Raw genomic sequence first — 17,390 nt, forward strand, 5'->3', positions numbered from 1 at the left:
CTTGTTATTTTCCACTATACTAATCGCCTGAAACATTACTGTTTTATAGCAAATATCACATACCAGGAACAGCTGTATATCTGTTTTCCTATTATAACTCTTATTATATATTCCATTAAACAGCACAACTTCCGTTCAAAGCTTTTTTGAAATCCATAGCTTGCCTTTATTCCTATAGATGGAAACACATCTGCATATAGTCATTCCTATATCTAACAAAAGCATACTGTAAACATGCCAAAGGAAAATCCTAAATAAATTATTAAATTGTCCATACCACAGGGTTCTCTATTTCATGCAAAAGAGAAGTAACTGATACAGTGATGTGTCTAGTTCATCTCAGGTAGGCTCATCTTTTTAGAAGCTAAAGAGAGACTGTTGGGTCTTGCTTCAAGGCAAATTCCTGTGGGGCTGACTCCAGCCACTGTTCATTACTCAGAGAGGCCTCACCAAAAGAATCAAGTGACTGAATTTGGATTTTCCCACTCTTGCTAAACTGTCACAGCAATTAAAACAACTCCAGTCTATACTTCTACCCTCTCCTTATAGAATCACAGAATATTCTGAGTTGGAAGTGACTCACAAGGATCATTGAGATCAGCTCCTGGCCCTGCACAGGACAACCCCAAGACTCACACCATGTGTCTGAGAGTGTTGCCCAAATGCTTCTTGATTCATTATAATTGTATGATTTTTTAAAAAATCTTCAGTCAAACGGAATTCAACAATTGAAGTCCCAACACCTTCAATGGCATGAATTTGCTCACTGAACTTTTGCATGATCAGTGACTTCCCAGGCTCTGTGTTTTCCTTGCAGGCTGCAGAACCCAAGGCTGCAAATATTTTTAGCCAAATATCTTTGCACATCTAGAAAAAGAATTAGTTGCTTTACAACACTGACAGCCACTCCTCTCTTCCTCTTCCACGCACAGAGAGGTGCCATGAAGAGTGACAACTCCATGAGCTGAGAAAGGAAAAAGATCAAGCTAATGGGGAGAAAACTCTTTACTGCTGGCTTTACACATCAGGACTCTTGCACAGCACAGCACTGAGCACTCTCTCAGCAAGAGAGAAGGCAGAACTACTCATCCTGCCCTGAGCTTTGCTTTTTTGTGCCCAGCCTGCTTGGGCATAAACAGCCCCCTGAAGAGGTGGCCTGTGCCTGGAAAAGGAGCAGGGGATGGATCTGTTTCTGTCAGAGTGTGCTGCCATCCCCACATGGCCAACACAACAAGACCCTTCACAAGCCACTATTCCATACATGTTACTCCTTTTAAACTGAGATATGGGAATGAGGTGAAAGCATCACAAGCTTAGTCAAGAAGATTATCTAGATTAAAAAAAAAATTTGATCTATTTTCCTAGCACACAGAACTTATCATTCTCCCTATATAGCTTAGAAAATCAACATTGAATGCATAAATATATTGCCATCTACTGCAAAAACTGAGGTGATTGTAAAAGTTAAAGAATCTGTCATGGGTGGTTTGGGTTTGTTTTAATTCATTGGGTTTTTCTGGGGAGGGTGAGGAGTAGGGTGGTATTTAGTTTGTTGCAGTTTCTTGTCTTTCTTTATATTTTACATCACACAGACTTCCAGGTCTCAAACAGCTGAAGCCTCATTCAAGTTAAGGTATGCAACAGCAGTGAAATATTTTAGCCTTTTTTTAAAAAAATAAAAATACCAATAACTGGATCTTTGGACAGTTGTTGCACCTCTTTTGTAGAAACCACACTGCAACCTAAAATTGCACTATCAACATCTCAGCTCTGAAGTAGGGAAAAAAAATCTCCCATCCTCTCAGCAACTGGACTTGCTGAGACTTATTTCTTCACATGAACATACTCCACAGATAGGACATTGTATAACAAAGCATAGGATTTTTGTTGTTGCTGTTTAAATAAGGAGGATGCACTTCTGTGAGCTTCCCCCTCTATTAGAATTACATGCTATGTTTAAAAGCAACATGAACAGAAGCTCTTTCACATCTAGTAGGTCAGTGAAGGATCCAAGACTATTAACCACACAAAATTTGGGCATTAATGATACTCATTTTTCTCTGACACACATGTAAATTGTGCTGTCACTGTTCATTTATGAATCCGTGAGGAAAGTTTATAAATATTCCATGAACTCTAAGGCTCTCTTTGTGACCACAGTTAGATTTGCAAACATGTGGAAACATCTGATTTGCTAAATTTCTCTCTCCAAAGAGCAGATACAACAGTGCAACAGCACAGCAGACTCACTCCAGGCCAGATGCAGCCGTGTACATGTATTTTACAGCATTCTTAATTTTGTGTAGGAGTTCTCGCAACACTTTCCTCTCTTGGCTTTAATGAGTACTTATCCCTAACCAGCTATCTCCAACCATGCCCTTATTCCTTTGAACCCTCACACTGGCTGCCTTTTCTCAATCACATCAAACATGAGCTGCATGCTTTACCTGTCAAAGCCCTTAGCAGTGCTAATACCATTTCTTATGGAAAAAGAGATCTACTTCTATCCTTGATCAGCTCACAGTGGTATCCATTACTGGGTATCTGTAGGCACAATGTGTTTTCCATTCTGCTTTGAAGGAGCAGCTAAACCAGAAAACCATAGCACCATCCCTCCTTCAAATCCTCCTTAGTAACTCCCAGTACTACAGGGCTGACAAATGCTTACTGCTGATTGAGATCACAACTGACTTCTGTTATCCATCCAGTTCTCCTTTCCCAAAGCTATTTGTTCTATTGGCTTAAACCTTTGAAGAAAGCTCTCTGCTACAAAGAGTCACTTTTCTGACAGGAAAGGAGTGAAAAACTTATACTCTACATACACATTGTGCTGGGATCTCCATCTCCAGGCAAACTCAAGAATGGTACTTCTTCCAAAGGATCGCCATAAAACCAGAAAGGAGTTCTATCAGGGATCTCAGCTTGTCACATTCTCATTTCATTTAAACACCTCACCAAATGCAACTGCCCTTGTGATTGGAGACTGGGCAGGAGCTGCACTGGTGGGCTACTCTGTGCACATGACACAGTAACTGTTGGCTGGTTCTCTTTCAGCTCCTCCCTGTTACAAGAATCTTGGCAAGCTTTACTGGAAGTAAACTAATAGTAATGGACCAACCCAACCCTGGGATAGCAGCCCGGCAGTTTGATATTATTCCTTTTTTCCATATGGTGTTACATTTACAATTGTTACAATGTCGTACTCTGATTAACCATGGGTTTTCACTTTGTCTATGTTTGCAGAAAGAGTGGCAGATGAAATGATGCACTAGTTTTCTACTTTAATTCAAACTGCTGAGAGCTTCTGCTTACTGGGTTTAAGATTTTTTCCTTCTTTCTGAAAAAACCCCATCTCAAGTAAAAGCATCCCAAGGACTTAAAAAGAGAATTTAGACATGTGTACATTTCACTTTTTTCCCTCCCAATTTTAACTTTAAATGATCAAAGGTAAGTAAAAAATCTGAATCACTTCAGGCAAATTATAAATCAGTAAACATAGCTGCCAACTGAATCAAAATAATCCATCATGACAATATTTCTGTAATTCTTTTGAGTTATCAGTGTCTGGTTAGCAGGTTCAATTAACATAAAGAAAAACATTTAGACAATGAAACTCAAAGTATACCACTTAGCAAAAAATCCAGAATTACACAAATTATCAATTTATTCAATGATTTCTCCCATGTTAAAAGGCTGAGGGAAAAGGAAAGGGTAAAATGACACCTTTTCAGAGAAGCTGATTCCAAGCACAAGCTACTCTACACTCCCACATGATTTCTCTGGTGAAGATTACACTAGATCAACAAAAGGTTCCACATAGAATAAAGATAAATCAGGTTCACTCAGTCTGGACTGTGCATCTGTACAAAACTACTCTGCAGGTACTTTTTAACAACAGAGTTGTCTAGAAAGTAGAGCCTGAAAGCCACTAGAAACTGTAACATATGAGAAACATATGAAGAAACTTTCTCATATGAGCAGGAGTCTAAATTTCTTCACACTGAAATTCAATTAGATTTAGCAACATTTTTGCAATGTTGAAAATATTATATTCCACTATGTGGAATATTATACAAATAGGAATCAGCATATAATAGTGATGCAAAAATTCAACTTGTATGCTCATAAGGGGAGATTATAGAGCATGCCTGTATCAGCATCATGTTTAGTGTGTCCATAAATGGATACTAAATGGAATAGTCTGGGACATAGTCTGTAATACAGCAATCATGGTTGCTGGAAATCATGAGGGAAATGGACTGCAAAAACTGGACAACAAACTCTTCCTAAATAGCATCTTCTAGTGCCACCACAGTACACAGAAAGTTGAGCTACAAGGACCATTGGCCTAATTCAGCAGGATGCTGCTAATGTTCTTGAAATGTTCATGTACATACTTCAGGGAAAAAAAAAAACCAAACACCTAAAAAGAATATTTTGTCAGATTTCTTGACATTCAGCAGAATGAAAGGGATGTATTTCTGTAACACTTGGCAATTCCCTCTACCTCTCCAGAAGTGAGAGGTTTCTGCAATACGCTTTGATATTACAAAACTGTATTTCTGGGTGGAAAGTTATTCCTTCCAAAATTTTTCCCCTACCAAGATAAGTTTTAGCCCATTAAATAAGTTTTGGGGTTTTTTTACTGTAAAAATAATGCATGCTTCCTCTATTTCCTATACAAATATATTGATGACTATAAAATACACTAGCATACTTATGTGACTCAAATTCAACCAAATTAATCTCAAATAGAGTATGCATAACTTTGCATCTTTTGAAAATGGACTGAAATGCTTCTTAAAAGTTCTACCTGATCTCTGTAGGAAGTGAACCAAAGAAATGTGTTGCACTATGATTCTGGTTTACAGCAGCAAGTAAAAGCTGTGTAATACCTACCATTTACCTTGCTATGGCCTTTCAGCCTTCACTCTTTCTTGCCTAGGTTGTTCTTTGCACCAGGCAAGGCCTGTGCCATTTGTTCTCCCCACCTGCCCCAGACCTACATGCCCACCTGTAGGGCCCTGATACGATTCCTCTCTACTCCATCTTCCATCAGGTGATTTCCAACTATCTCAGATATTTTTCCTTCTGAATTAACATCCAGAGCAGAATGAAATGGGCTACAGCACACTGCCTCAGCTGTGTCATCATGCTGCTGTCTGCTGACACCAAACTGCTAAGCTGATTCATCCCAAGTAAGGGATTTCTTTCTAACACAGACTAAGTAGGAGAGTTCCTCCTGCCTGAGTCTCTGGTCACACATGGCAAAGCTTAATGCACCTGGCAGGAATCCTCCTTCCTGCAACATTGTGTACTATAAACGTGATAAGAACAACATCCAAGGAGGAGCAGATGTTCAGCTTAACTGAGTGCAGCCTACAGAGAGAAAGGCATTTCTGAACTGATAGTCAAGAGTACCGTCATTCTCTACAGATGTTTCTTGTTTCACATTCATTCCCATAAGCAGTTTTCTTAAAAATACATTGCATGGGACACATCTTAAAAAGCTGAAGATTTTTTCCTCTAGGAAAAACCCCCCAAACCCAAGTATCAAAATATATGGATTCAAACGCCCCAGTGAATAACTTTTTTGGTAACCTGCAGTGGTGATTCTAAATTCATTACTAAATGCTGAGTTTTACCATCTGTCACAACCCATTCCTAGAGGAATTTGAGAAACTTTCTCTCCAAATTGTCTTGCCCACATATCCCATCAAAGAACACAAAATGGAGATGATGAAAAGATACTCATTCTTATAAACTGCAGGCCACCTTAATTGCTGCTGTGAAAAGCAAACTGCAACTGTAAAGCTGCACACAAGCTGATAAGAAGATGCTACTTGAACAGAGAAATCTGTTTCATGAGAGTTTTCTTTCATATACAGTATTATTAATAAGAAAGCTTCAGCAAAGTCAATACTGAAATTTATTTTCCTGCTTATGCATATCTACACATACCAGCTGAAATTCATTGCATTCACAGATCAACATGTGCAGTGACAGAAAGCATCCAAGACTGTTCCACACACTCCATACTTGCTCATGTACAGCTTGGCTTAATAAGAGTAAATATAAAATATACTCCACACGTAGGCTGGTGTTTTTCACTTAAAGAACATAATTCTATGTGAAATATAGAAGCTAATATATAAACACTTGACTGTTTCCTCCCAGTCTGCTTCAGCCTGGCTGTTTGGCATCCATCCTTTACAGGCCAGAAGTTTCACAAATGGGAGTTTCCAATGCCCAGCAGACACAATGGTTACTGGATTTTCCAAGATGATCATTTCACAAAGACCTGACACCTTTTGATTTCAATCTAACCTAATAATTTGTTATGATTTGCAATGCAAACCATTCTTAAAAACATCTTCCAATGGAACAAATAAGAATTTGGAATAGATTTTTTTATACCTTAAGCATTGCTGATAGCTTGTTTCTAGAATTTGATACCATTGAATCATTGAGATATTTGGTAGGAGATTTGTATTAGCTGACAAATCCAAATTCTTCAATCTCAACCTTATAAAACTCTGGTCAAATGACAGCAAAATTCTTGATTCCTAGGAAAAACACACTATTGCTGTCAGAAATATTCTTCATTTCCCTTTGGATACAAGAGGAAGTTTTTACAAGAGGAAGTTTTTACGGAACAGGCTGTGAATCTATAGAAACTGTAATGATCAAGACCTTTGCTCACAGATTACTCAAAACTAAAGACAAACACATCTTGGTCTGAACTTAATTTGAGGAAAATTAAATGCTCTTCTCCTGCTGCTGTCAACAGCATTTGGGCAGTAGCTACTTTTATTGGCTTACTTATCTATTTGTGCATTTACCTCCCACAGAAAAAAAGGAATTAAGTTAAATAATTTCTATAATTTCATTTGGAAAAAAAAATCACCATATTCTTTATTCTTATTCTTTATATTCTGTATTCTTTAACTGCTATGTCATATGTCAGTGATATTTAAATAAATATCACTATAAATAAAATAATATCACTATAAATAAAATAATTTCTATAATTTCATTTGGAAAAAAAAATCACCATATTCTTTATTCTTATTCTTTATATTCTGTATTCTTTAACTGCTATGTCATATGTTAGTGATATTTAAAGAAATGCTACTACGAGAAGATTCCCATGGCAGGCCTTTCACCAAAGAAAGATTTTAGGTAGCAAATCCTGTAAGTTTATTAGAATTTATATCCTAATTCTGAAGGCAGAGGACTATCAGTGTAATAACAAGATAAGAACATTGAACAATTTAATCAGAACAGTAAAAGGACTAAACAACAGCATTGTTGCACGCAACTACTCTTGAAAAAAATTACACAAATGACTTGCATCTCATTCACTGAGTTTATACTAAACAATGGAATAGCAACTAGAATAAACCTCCTTTTTTCTGTATTATTTACCTCAAGAACTAGCCAAAGCTGGTCTCCATTTTTCACATCTTTCTTATAATACATGCCGTAGAATTTGACTACATTGGGATGATCAGAGAGAGCTTTCAAAATGTTGTACTCAGCTTCAATTTCTTCATCAATATCCTAGTGTCAAAAATGAGAAATACATGGCAGTTAACAAATAAATAATGATAGCCATAAAAAAAAAAAAAACAAAACCAAAAAACCACAAAGTATTTTCTGTCAATTCAAAGGTAGTCTGAAATGATACAAAAAAAAAAAAAACCAAATAGAACACAAATATAGCATTTATAGAACTACAAAGCCTGGTTCTGTTTAGGGAATAAAAAACAGGTGGTTTTTTTTTTTATTTTATTTTTTCTTTATCATTTTTGACTAATGAACATGTGGAGTATGACAGAGCAAGCCTCAGGAAGGAGCAAGGATCCTGGAGGACAAGTTGTCCGTGAGCCAGCAGTGTGTCCTGGGGTCCAAGAAGGCCGATGGGATCCTCAGCTGTATTAGGAAAAGCATTGCCAGCAGGTTGAGGGAGGTGATCCTGCCCCTCTATTCAGCCCTGGTAAGGCCACAACAGGAATGCTGTGTCCAGTTCTGGGCTCCTCAGTACAAGAAAGACATGGAGCTAATGGAGTGGGTCCAGAGGAGAGCTACAAAGATGATGAAGGGGTTGGAACATCTCTCTTATGAGGAAAGGCTGAGGGAGCTGGACCTGTTCAGCTTCAAGAAGAGAAAACTGAGAGGGAACCTCAACAACCTCTACAAGTGTCTGAAGGGAGGGTGTCAAGAAGATGGATTCAGGCACTTCTCAGTGGTGCCAAGCAACAGGACGAGAGGCAACAGGCAGAAACTGATGCACAGGAAGTTCCATCTGAATATAAGGAAGAAATTCTTTATTGCATGGGTGGCAGAACACTGGAACAGGTTGCCCAGAGAGGCTGAGGAGTGTCCCTCTCTGGAGAGATTCAAGAACTCTCCGGATATAAACCTGTGCCATGTGCTCTAGCAAGACCCTGCTTGCCCAGAGGTTAGATGATATGACCCCATCACTGGTCCCTTCCAACCTTAACTATTCTGTGATGTCAAGGCAAAACCAGAGCAATCCACAAGTAGGTAGGTATGCAGATGCCTTGGGAAAGGATGTGTTATTGCTTTAGTCTTAATGGTAACCCCAGCTAGAAATGGTGCAACTGGGACTACCTCTCTATCTCTTTGTGCACAAACAAGTATGACTGCAGCCACATCTGATTCATTTGTCATCCCACTTTCTAGAATTATCTGGGAATTCTTCTCATTTTCTGCTGTCACAGAAGCCGGTGACATCCATGGTCTCTCTGGGTTCTGCTACTGAACTATAATAATCATGTTTTTTTTGTCACACTCTCATTACAGACCTTGGGTTTCTTAGTGAGGGAAATCCTTTTGGAGGTGAGATATGAGGACCAGTTTTGCCAACAGATGTACTGGGAGCTGTGCAAATCCCTTCAGGTCAAAAATGGACACAGGCATTGGCAGGCTTTAGCAGGCATTGGATGACTCAGGTAAACCTTTCCCATCTGTGCACTGGAATTGCTCATTGAGGGATGATGATTACACTGCATTTGAGTCATGCTGACAAAATATTCAATCCCCCTTGACAACAGATGAAAGCAAATATCTGCAGCCATTTTCCCCTCATTGTTTAGATCTCAAAAAAAAAAAAAGTTTAACACATTCATTTCAGACTTAAAACATTTTAATACAATTTGCTATTTACAACTACACAAAAAGAAGTGAAAAATCCATTCTAGAAGAAAGCTCCCTTATGAACTGCACTATCCATATGAATGGATTTCATATCAGTGAAAATCTCTGCTCAGTGCCAAAAACCTGTCTCAGCAAAGCCAAACAGAAGTGACTATGGCAGAGAAAGGGGATGTTCTGTATTCCCAATGAATGATACTCCTTCTCATTCTGTTCAACACAACTGCCCCAAGAGCACTTTCCCTACTTGTTTCTTATACAGGTCTCTACTATCAAGTTCCTCACAGGAACCTTTTGTCTTGAGACCAGCTTGACTGTTCTCCAAGAACTTCCTCTGTCACCAGTATCTTCATGAATCAGGCCATTAAACTTTCATATTAAGATTATCAGGATAAGTCTTCTCACAAGGAAGGATTTTAGAGGTCTTGTTATTGGAACAATTGAAAAACAGCAGGAATTTTCCTCTTTCTAAAAAAGGAGAAATTCACTTTAAGGTAATTTTCCCCAGCACAACACAGAATACAGAAAAAAAAATACAAGGAAGGCAGAAAGAACCAAAGTACTGAAGGTGGCAGAGAATGGAAAGAGAAAGAAGCAGTGATGAAGACAGAAAACACATCTGGCAAAAACAAAAGAAAGAAAAAAAAAACACAGTCAAAAGCCAAAAATTAAAAACAAAGCATACAATAGTTTTGACTGCCTTGAGGAAACTGGAAGAGAATTAGCCCACTATCCTACTGTGAATTCATAGAGGTTTCTGTCTCCTGAGGGGTACTCAGATTTTATGAGATTTTTACAATTATAAGGAGAAATTAAATGATAGAATATTCATTCTGTGCCTACCAGAAAGAAAAATATTCCTCGGTATTTTATAAAGGAAAAAACTTGAAATATTTAGTTAAATTTAGCATATTTACTTTCATTAAAAAAACTGTATTAGAAATGGCAGACTGAAAATTTTCATCCTATATATAGGATAATTCGGCTAAGAGTTCTAAAGTACAATGGCATTTACTTATAGTCCTGAGGACAAGACTAAGCCTTCTCAGTCCCATCTTCATTTCAACACCTTTACTTTCCTGTTTCAGTTTTAAAAAGCTGAGCTGTTACCCAGCAAAAAGAGTCTGTGCTCTAAAGGATTAAACATTAAAAGCTTATTTCAGTCTTGTATCACCCATGATAATGTAGGTTCCCAGTTTAATTTCAAAACATCGGTTAAACCAAACCATATTTCTTCTGCTTTGTTTCCCATCTACCTCTCAAGAGGCACAATTTTGAAACAATCTCCAAAGAAAAAGAATTGTAAAATATAAAGAAGAAAATACATAAAGTATCTTTTCCTTTATTGCAATGGCTCCCTCTGCAGCCATTATTAATACTTTCAGTTTAAATAAAAAGAACTCATTTATTGCTTTCACTTTATTTCCAATACAGGATTGTCATTTTAGCAGTTACATGGAGGTACAGCAGCTACTCCAGACACCCTGTAAATAGAAGAGGACAAAGAATAGTGTTCTTAGAATAAAAAGGGTAAAACATTTAGTTAAGAGTCAAGTCTTGGAAGACTGATGTTGACTGCCCTACTGCCACTTTTTCATTAAAATAAGGAACCTGTTTTCATCAGTTATATATTTGCCCATCTTCAATTTCTTATATTGCATCTTTATCCATCCAATTTCTTCCATCTCCTTTACATTCTATTCCTTTTTCCTGCGTTATCCATTTCACTTTCCTCTAGTATGAGCTTTACTGTTTCTTTTTTCTTCCTATCATCATCCTTTAATCTTTTTCTGCAACCTCACAAGTGTACAGAACATTGAAAGTTTCACTGATTTCTTCAGGAACTCCTGCCATAGCCAGCTGCCACTTAAGAATCACTCCTGAACACTTCTGAAGCATAGGAAAGCAAAAGCATTTCCTGCCAAACAGGCATTTAGATGAACACCAACTGCAAGGAAGTCATGCCTATTTATTGTAAGCACAAGAACCTTGTTTACAGAAAGCAATAGATTCAAAAATAGTTTCCAATACATTTGAACTCATCAAGATGCTTATCACTTGGCAAGTTATGTTTACTTAGGAAGAGGTTGTGGTATTGAATTGAGATGAGCACCCTTTTGTTGCTTTGAAAGCATGCTGAAATAAAAAGCAGATCAGCAAGAAACACAGCATAGATAATGGAAGACACTATGTTTTCACCAATGTATTTCACAGACTTTTGCGTCTATGGGATCATAATCTGACACTGTGTGATGTGCAGAGGTGGAAGAGCCCTGTGTGGCTGTGCACTTCCAGACCTGTAGGGTCCCCACAGCACAGCATGCTCACCCATTCCTACCCAGAGGTCATGCCATGGAAGCACACACCTAACAAACCCATACTGGGAGTGCAGAAGATGAAATTAAAAGGGCCTCTGAAATAGGAACAGCTGCTTTCCCATGTTTTGGTCTTAAGAAAAGTCCCAAGCCACGTGCAGCACCACTGATGTCAGTGGGGTGTGCCTGTACAAACCAGACTAGTGTTCTTCCTTATTCTTTGAGCATTAATCTGCCACCCAACAAATGTCAGTTATTGAAAACAAAACTGTGCTCTACAGCTTCATAATTCCACCTCCCAGTTGCCTGGTGCTTTGTGTGTAGAGCTAATCCCTTTGCATTTTCCATTTGAAAAGATGGATTCCTCTGAGAGACCTACTTATTTTGGCACATTCTGAAAACACAGAATGAACAGTAACAATAAAATATGCTATTTTATTTTTGAGGTATCACTCACAGCATGTAACTCAGCTCCACCTAAGTTATACACCTATTACACCGAAGTACCTTAGCTACACCTAAGAAATATACCTAAGTTTAGGTGTATTTCTGACTTTTACCATAAGCAACCACTTCCAAGATCACTTATGCTAAGAAAAATTCATTGATAGCTAGCCTGATACATAGCAGGCTGAAATAGCTTATTTTACAGTCACTTCTAATACAAATTATCTACAAAGATTAAGAGGAAAAAAAAAGACTACATAAACTCACAATTAACCAAGTAATTTAAGTAACTTACATGAACAGGATCCAAAATTTTGACTGCTGCTTTGCTGCCATTTTTCTTATTTAACACCTTGAAAACTTTTCCATAAGTTCCTTTGCCAATAGTCTCAATTATTTCCCAGGTATCTGAAGGATCAGGAAAGCTATCAAATATTATTGTTTTCCCAGACAATGGAAGCATCTCAAATGATGGCTCCTAGGAAAAAGAGATATCAGTGTTCACTCAAGAAATGGATAATAGCAATTCGTTTCCTAGAAATGGGAAGAGAAATACACACTCCAGCCTCAAACTCTAGAAATGTTTTTGTATATAGTGTGCATGCACAGACAGCACAACGAATAAGAACTGCTGCACTTGAATTTCCCTTCATTTGATATTGCATTGACTGCACATACCTTCATTTGATATTGTGCAGTCAACATGATATCAAATGAAGGGAAATTCAAATGATAATTTGAACCAAAATCAAGTTTGAGTGAAGCCAGTTTTCCATGCACTTCAATGAATATATTTGTAACTCCCAGATCTTTGGAGGGACAGGGGAATGAGAGTCAAGTTCATAAAATTCCAAAGGATTTAGGTCCATTACCAAGAATCAGGCAAGAAGTGGAAAGAAACCCACACAAAACATCTTTAATAGTAGCATTAGGTTCATTCAAACTCTTACAGCGAACAATCACTTTTACAAGCCTACTCTTAGGATTTGAATTATGATATAGATCTCAAAAGGCCAAGCAGACCAAAGTGACAGATCTTTTCACAATGCTATAGTCCTCTGACAAGTCAAGCACTCTCAGTCATGGAAAACATGCTTACCAATGTACATCCTTTAACAGCTGGTTTACATACTGCAAAGGAAACACCTTTTACAATGACTGAATTGTATCCATCACTGACCAGGTTGCACCAACACCCTGGTCCATGACAGATACAATTCACCAGGAAACATGCAGCAGACTGTGGTGTACTTGGTACTGCAGCCAGTACCAAATACAGCCAGATTCCAAATACTGTGGGAATGAAATGACCCATTTTACCTGATACAATGAAATCCCCCTTAACACTGTTCCAGGTTAAGGTCAAAGTAAAGATCAAGATCCAGAGTCATACAGCTGTAAAAAGTATATTCTCAGTTTTCCATTCCAGATTCAAAATTTGCTTCTTTCTCCCGTCCCCTGGGGTTCACAGACTCTACTCAGGACACTGATTGTAGTCTCTTCCTAAGGCATGACCTTATGCCTAGTCTTTATCCATGCTTTGGGAGCTTCACCACATTCAGGTCAAGCCCCCAAAAAAGAACACAATTGAGTCAAAACTTTCTTTTTCTTTGCCTTTAAAGTAGTGCTCAAATACTATAATTCTGTTGGCATTTTTTAATCACTTCATGCATAAATGCTTTGTAATTAGCTTCTGCACTCTGCTGTAATTAGGGGACTATACAAAACAATAACTAAATTTGGGATGATAAAGGGATGAAGATTCATAATCTCAAACCCTTGCTTTGAGGGTTTCAATAATGATGGCATTTCAAAATTTCTCATTCTAAGCTTTAGTATTTTAAATTGAGGCTGTTTGTTTAAGATCTTACTGGATACTACTAAACCTGTGACTAGTGATTTTTTTTTTATAAGAGGAAAAAAGTAAAAAAGTATCAATGGTTGCCTTCATAAGAACTGAGGCATCCAAACCATATTGAAGCCTGTCTACATACAGGCTATTTTCTACAGAATATGTAATTTTCCATTGAAATCTAGAGCCTGCTGTGTCTCACATTACAAGAAAACACAGGAGCCTCTGACCCAGGTGGTAGGAGATATGCAGCACTGAAGAAAGGAAGATTTATTTCCTCCCTTTCGAAGATGAGCACTTCTGACACAGGAACTCAAAGAACAGCTTCACATATTTAGACTGTGCCAGAGCCAAGCTGGGAACTCTGATACCTTGAATCTTCAAATTAGCAAAAGACCACCCTGCCGCAGGGATATTTTAAACTAAGCAGAACACTCCAAGAAGTAACATTCCAACCTGGTGCTTCAGACAGCCTCCCAGGCTCCATTAACTCCCTATACACTGATAGAATGAAGCTGAAATTCATTGACTCCCAGTATCAATTGCTTATTTGTCTGCTGAGACTGGTACAATGAGAACTGTTAAAGGGCTAAGGAAACGTGATCCTGCAGGTGCTATTTGGCTACCAGAGAAAAAGTGCTAGAGAAATTGCCATGTGCTTTTGTTTTCTTCTGAAAATCACAACAGTTCCACATCATCTAGTCTTAAGAAAAGTCACCACATACTTAAAAAATATGCATTCAGTAGCTGTCATATTTAGTTCAATAATTTAAGAGTGCTATTCCAGAAAACTTATTCACCCTAGTTCTTTCTTTTGATTTACAGCTTCAAAATAATAACGTGGATAAATTATAATGAATACCATGTTTCTTCATTTTCACCAAGTTTAAGAACAAGTCTTTGCAGACAAATTGTTTATTTTTCACTTTTATTATTAAAAAAATATATTAAATAAAATGATTTCAAGTGTTCTATTCTGGATGATGGATAATGTTTTATTACATCTCAGTGAAGTTGTCAAAGCTGATAATGATTTAACTTCATATTTCAGCAATAAATTGGACTGCTCCTGGAATATGTCTAGATGCCCAACCAACTGGATAATTTATCATACCCTTCACCATTAAAAATTTACTTAAAACACACCACAACTTATAACTTGATCCAAACCTCTAAGCTGGGAATGTACCCTTGAACCGCTAGGAAAAAAAGAACTTTTTAAAATACTTCTGGAGCGTTCAGTGTGACAGTTCACTCAGCTTCTGCTCAGATTTAGCTAACCTGCTGGGGAGGCCTGATGAATGCTGGCACAGCACCAGTAAGTCAAAGCAAGAGCACCAAGCAGGCAGACAGGTGGTCTGAAAGAACTCAAGAGCCATTACAAGCATTATGCACCATTATCACTGGCAAATCTCTGTCTCTTGTCATCTTTCCTGTTGGAGTTTCCCCAGAATCTGCTCACTTATAAAAAATGGTATAGGCCTAATTTTCAAGCTGGAAGGTATAAAATATCAGCCTACCCAAAAAGTTTTAGAAGCAAATCCAAGAGGAGCTGGACTGCTGAGGCCTTCCTGCTACTTGGTGTGATAAAGGGAACACTTGTACGTGACAGAGGAAAAGGGATAAGCAGTCTCTTACCCCCAGCTAGGTTTTACTTTTTTGGTTTTGCTTGGAGGCGTACAAATTAAGAGTTATAGGTTATAAATTACAAAACCTGATGGCTTGAATGGTGCATAAATGAATTTACGTGATAGACTAACCTAGGGAAAAGGGGATTGAGCCCCTCTTTGTCATGTTAGTTATAGCTCCTAATGAGTTCATGAAACAAAGTTTAAATCACAGAGCACATTGTCCTGTAAGTTTGAGAGAGCCAAACAGACTGACACAGCAAATAAATTCAGGATGCTCAGGGCAAGGAAAAAATAGATTTGGAGTTCCAATAAAACAAGGTTTGGGGTTTTTTTTCTGTTTGTTGGTTGGTGGTTTTTTTATCTGAGAGGGGGATCTGGTGCCAGTTATAACAAACTGGGTGAGAATTTATTTGCGCCATTCCTAAGTGACTTTTTGCTTCACATCAAACATATGTACCCTATGGAGCAGATTTCAGGCCAAATATTAGAGATAGCCCTGATATGCAGAGATGTTCAGCAGCTGTGCTGACAGACCACTGCATTCTCCATCATTTTCAGTATCTAGTCAGTTTGGAGAGGGAAGGGGAAGCCTGCTAAAGAACATAGTATATTGCCTCTGGACTATCTCATTGCTGCCAAGACAACTCAGTGAAATACATATATCACACCCAAAGCTTCAGACACAAACCAATTGGCCTGTGGAGGGCTTTTTAGTCAAGGCCACAGAGCACTAGAGACAACACAGTCGCACAGGAATAAGCAATTGGTTTTGCTTCTGCCAGCTGGGGTGAAAGCACAATGGAGCCTGAATTTCACATAGAGTATTTTATGTTAATCCAATATTTTCACCACTGTTTCATACCACCTAACTGTGCAACTTTCTAAAAAACTTTCCCCCCCAACAGTTTCTGAATAGACCTTCATCTCACTTGGATGAAAACATCCATTTCTTCCATAAAGAGTTAATAAAATGAGAGCTCCTTGCCTCATGTCACTCATCTTCCTCCACACAGGAGCCTACAGGATTAGGAAAGCAGACATCTATTTACATTTAACTACAACAAATGCAGCCTTTAGGTTCCCATCAGCATCTTGTCTCCTGGCTACCACAACTTTCTGGTCTTGAAAACTAGGACCAGGAGCTCATTGGTTCAGTTCAAAAAACACCTACTGAGGTTGTCTTCTGGTTTATATGTCCCCATTCCTCTTTCCTTCACATTGTAAATATTCCTTATGTTTAACCAGACAGTTCCTGCACACATCCTACCCTGAAATGTGCCAGACATCTTCCTGTATGTCACAACTGGCAGATGCCAGGTGCCACACATGGCACACATGGCACATCAGGTCTGTTACCTCTCTGAAAGTGACACAGTGCATTCCTGCAGATTGTGAAACTTCAACCTCTTGCCTAATGGATGCCAGAAAAAGTAATCACCCCAACAAAAACAAAACAAACAAAAATAGACAGCTTGTTATATCAAATAAAAAATTCCATCTCACCTCACTTTTTCACCCTATTTATTGCTTTATTCAATATCTGATTTGGAAGTTCTTTGGTCTGGCACTGATCAAAAGGCACAGTGGGGCCTTCAAATACTTAATGTAATGGCACAATCAAATCCCAAACCACATTTCTTCTTATTTCATAAGTTATGCCACACTGACAAGTACTTAATAAGAAAGTTAAAGGCTGCCACACGGAATTCTCACAACAAGCCAAAAAGCATGAGGCTACAATGTGCCCTTCATTGTACTAGCACCTAGCAATTTCTGGATAAATAATTTGATTATTCAACTAAGAGCATGAACTGCAGCTTAGATTCTCAGCTAGAGATATAATGACTGATTTATACAGCATATTATCTTAGCCATCATTCAAAGAGTAAGTTTTGCTCTGGAAATTCAAATATAACTCCCATTCAACTCTGGGGGAATATTTGGCCTCTGATTTCAACAGTGATG

General features: G+C 38.1%; 1 protein-coding gene across 1 annotated transcript in view; it reads right to left on the reverse strand.

Annotated features, from left to right (window-relative positions):
* The window catches only part of MYO3A (myosin IIIA), a 118,440-nt gene that overhangs the window by 93,898 nt on the left and 7,152 nt on the right, over nt 1–17,390 (reverse strand). Inside the window, exons 2-3 of the mRNA XM_077173813.1 lie at nt 12,238–12,420; nt 7,429–7,563 (exon numbers count right to left, since the gene is read on the reverse strand). Coding sequence (XP_077029928.1) covers nt 7,429–7,563; nt 12,238–12,405 — 303 coding nt within the window. The 5' untranslated portion in view covers nt 12,406–12,420. The remainder of the gene's footprint in view (nt 1–7,428; nt 7,564–12,237; nt 12,421–17,390) is intronic.

The sequence above is a fragment of the Agelaius phoeniceus genome, chromosome 1 (assembly GCF_051311805.1).
Source record: "Agelaius phoeniceus isolate bAgePho1 chromosome 1, bAgePho1.hap1, whole genome shotgun sequence".
NCBI lineage: Eukaryota > Metazoa > Chordata > Aves > Passeriformes > Icteridae > Agelaius > Agelaius phoeniceus.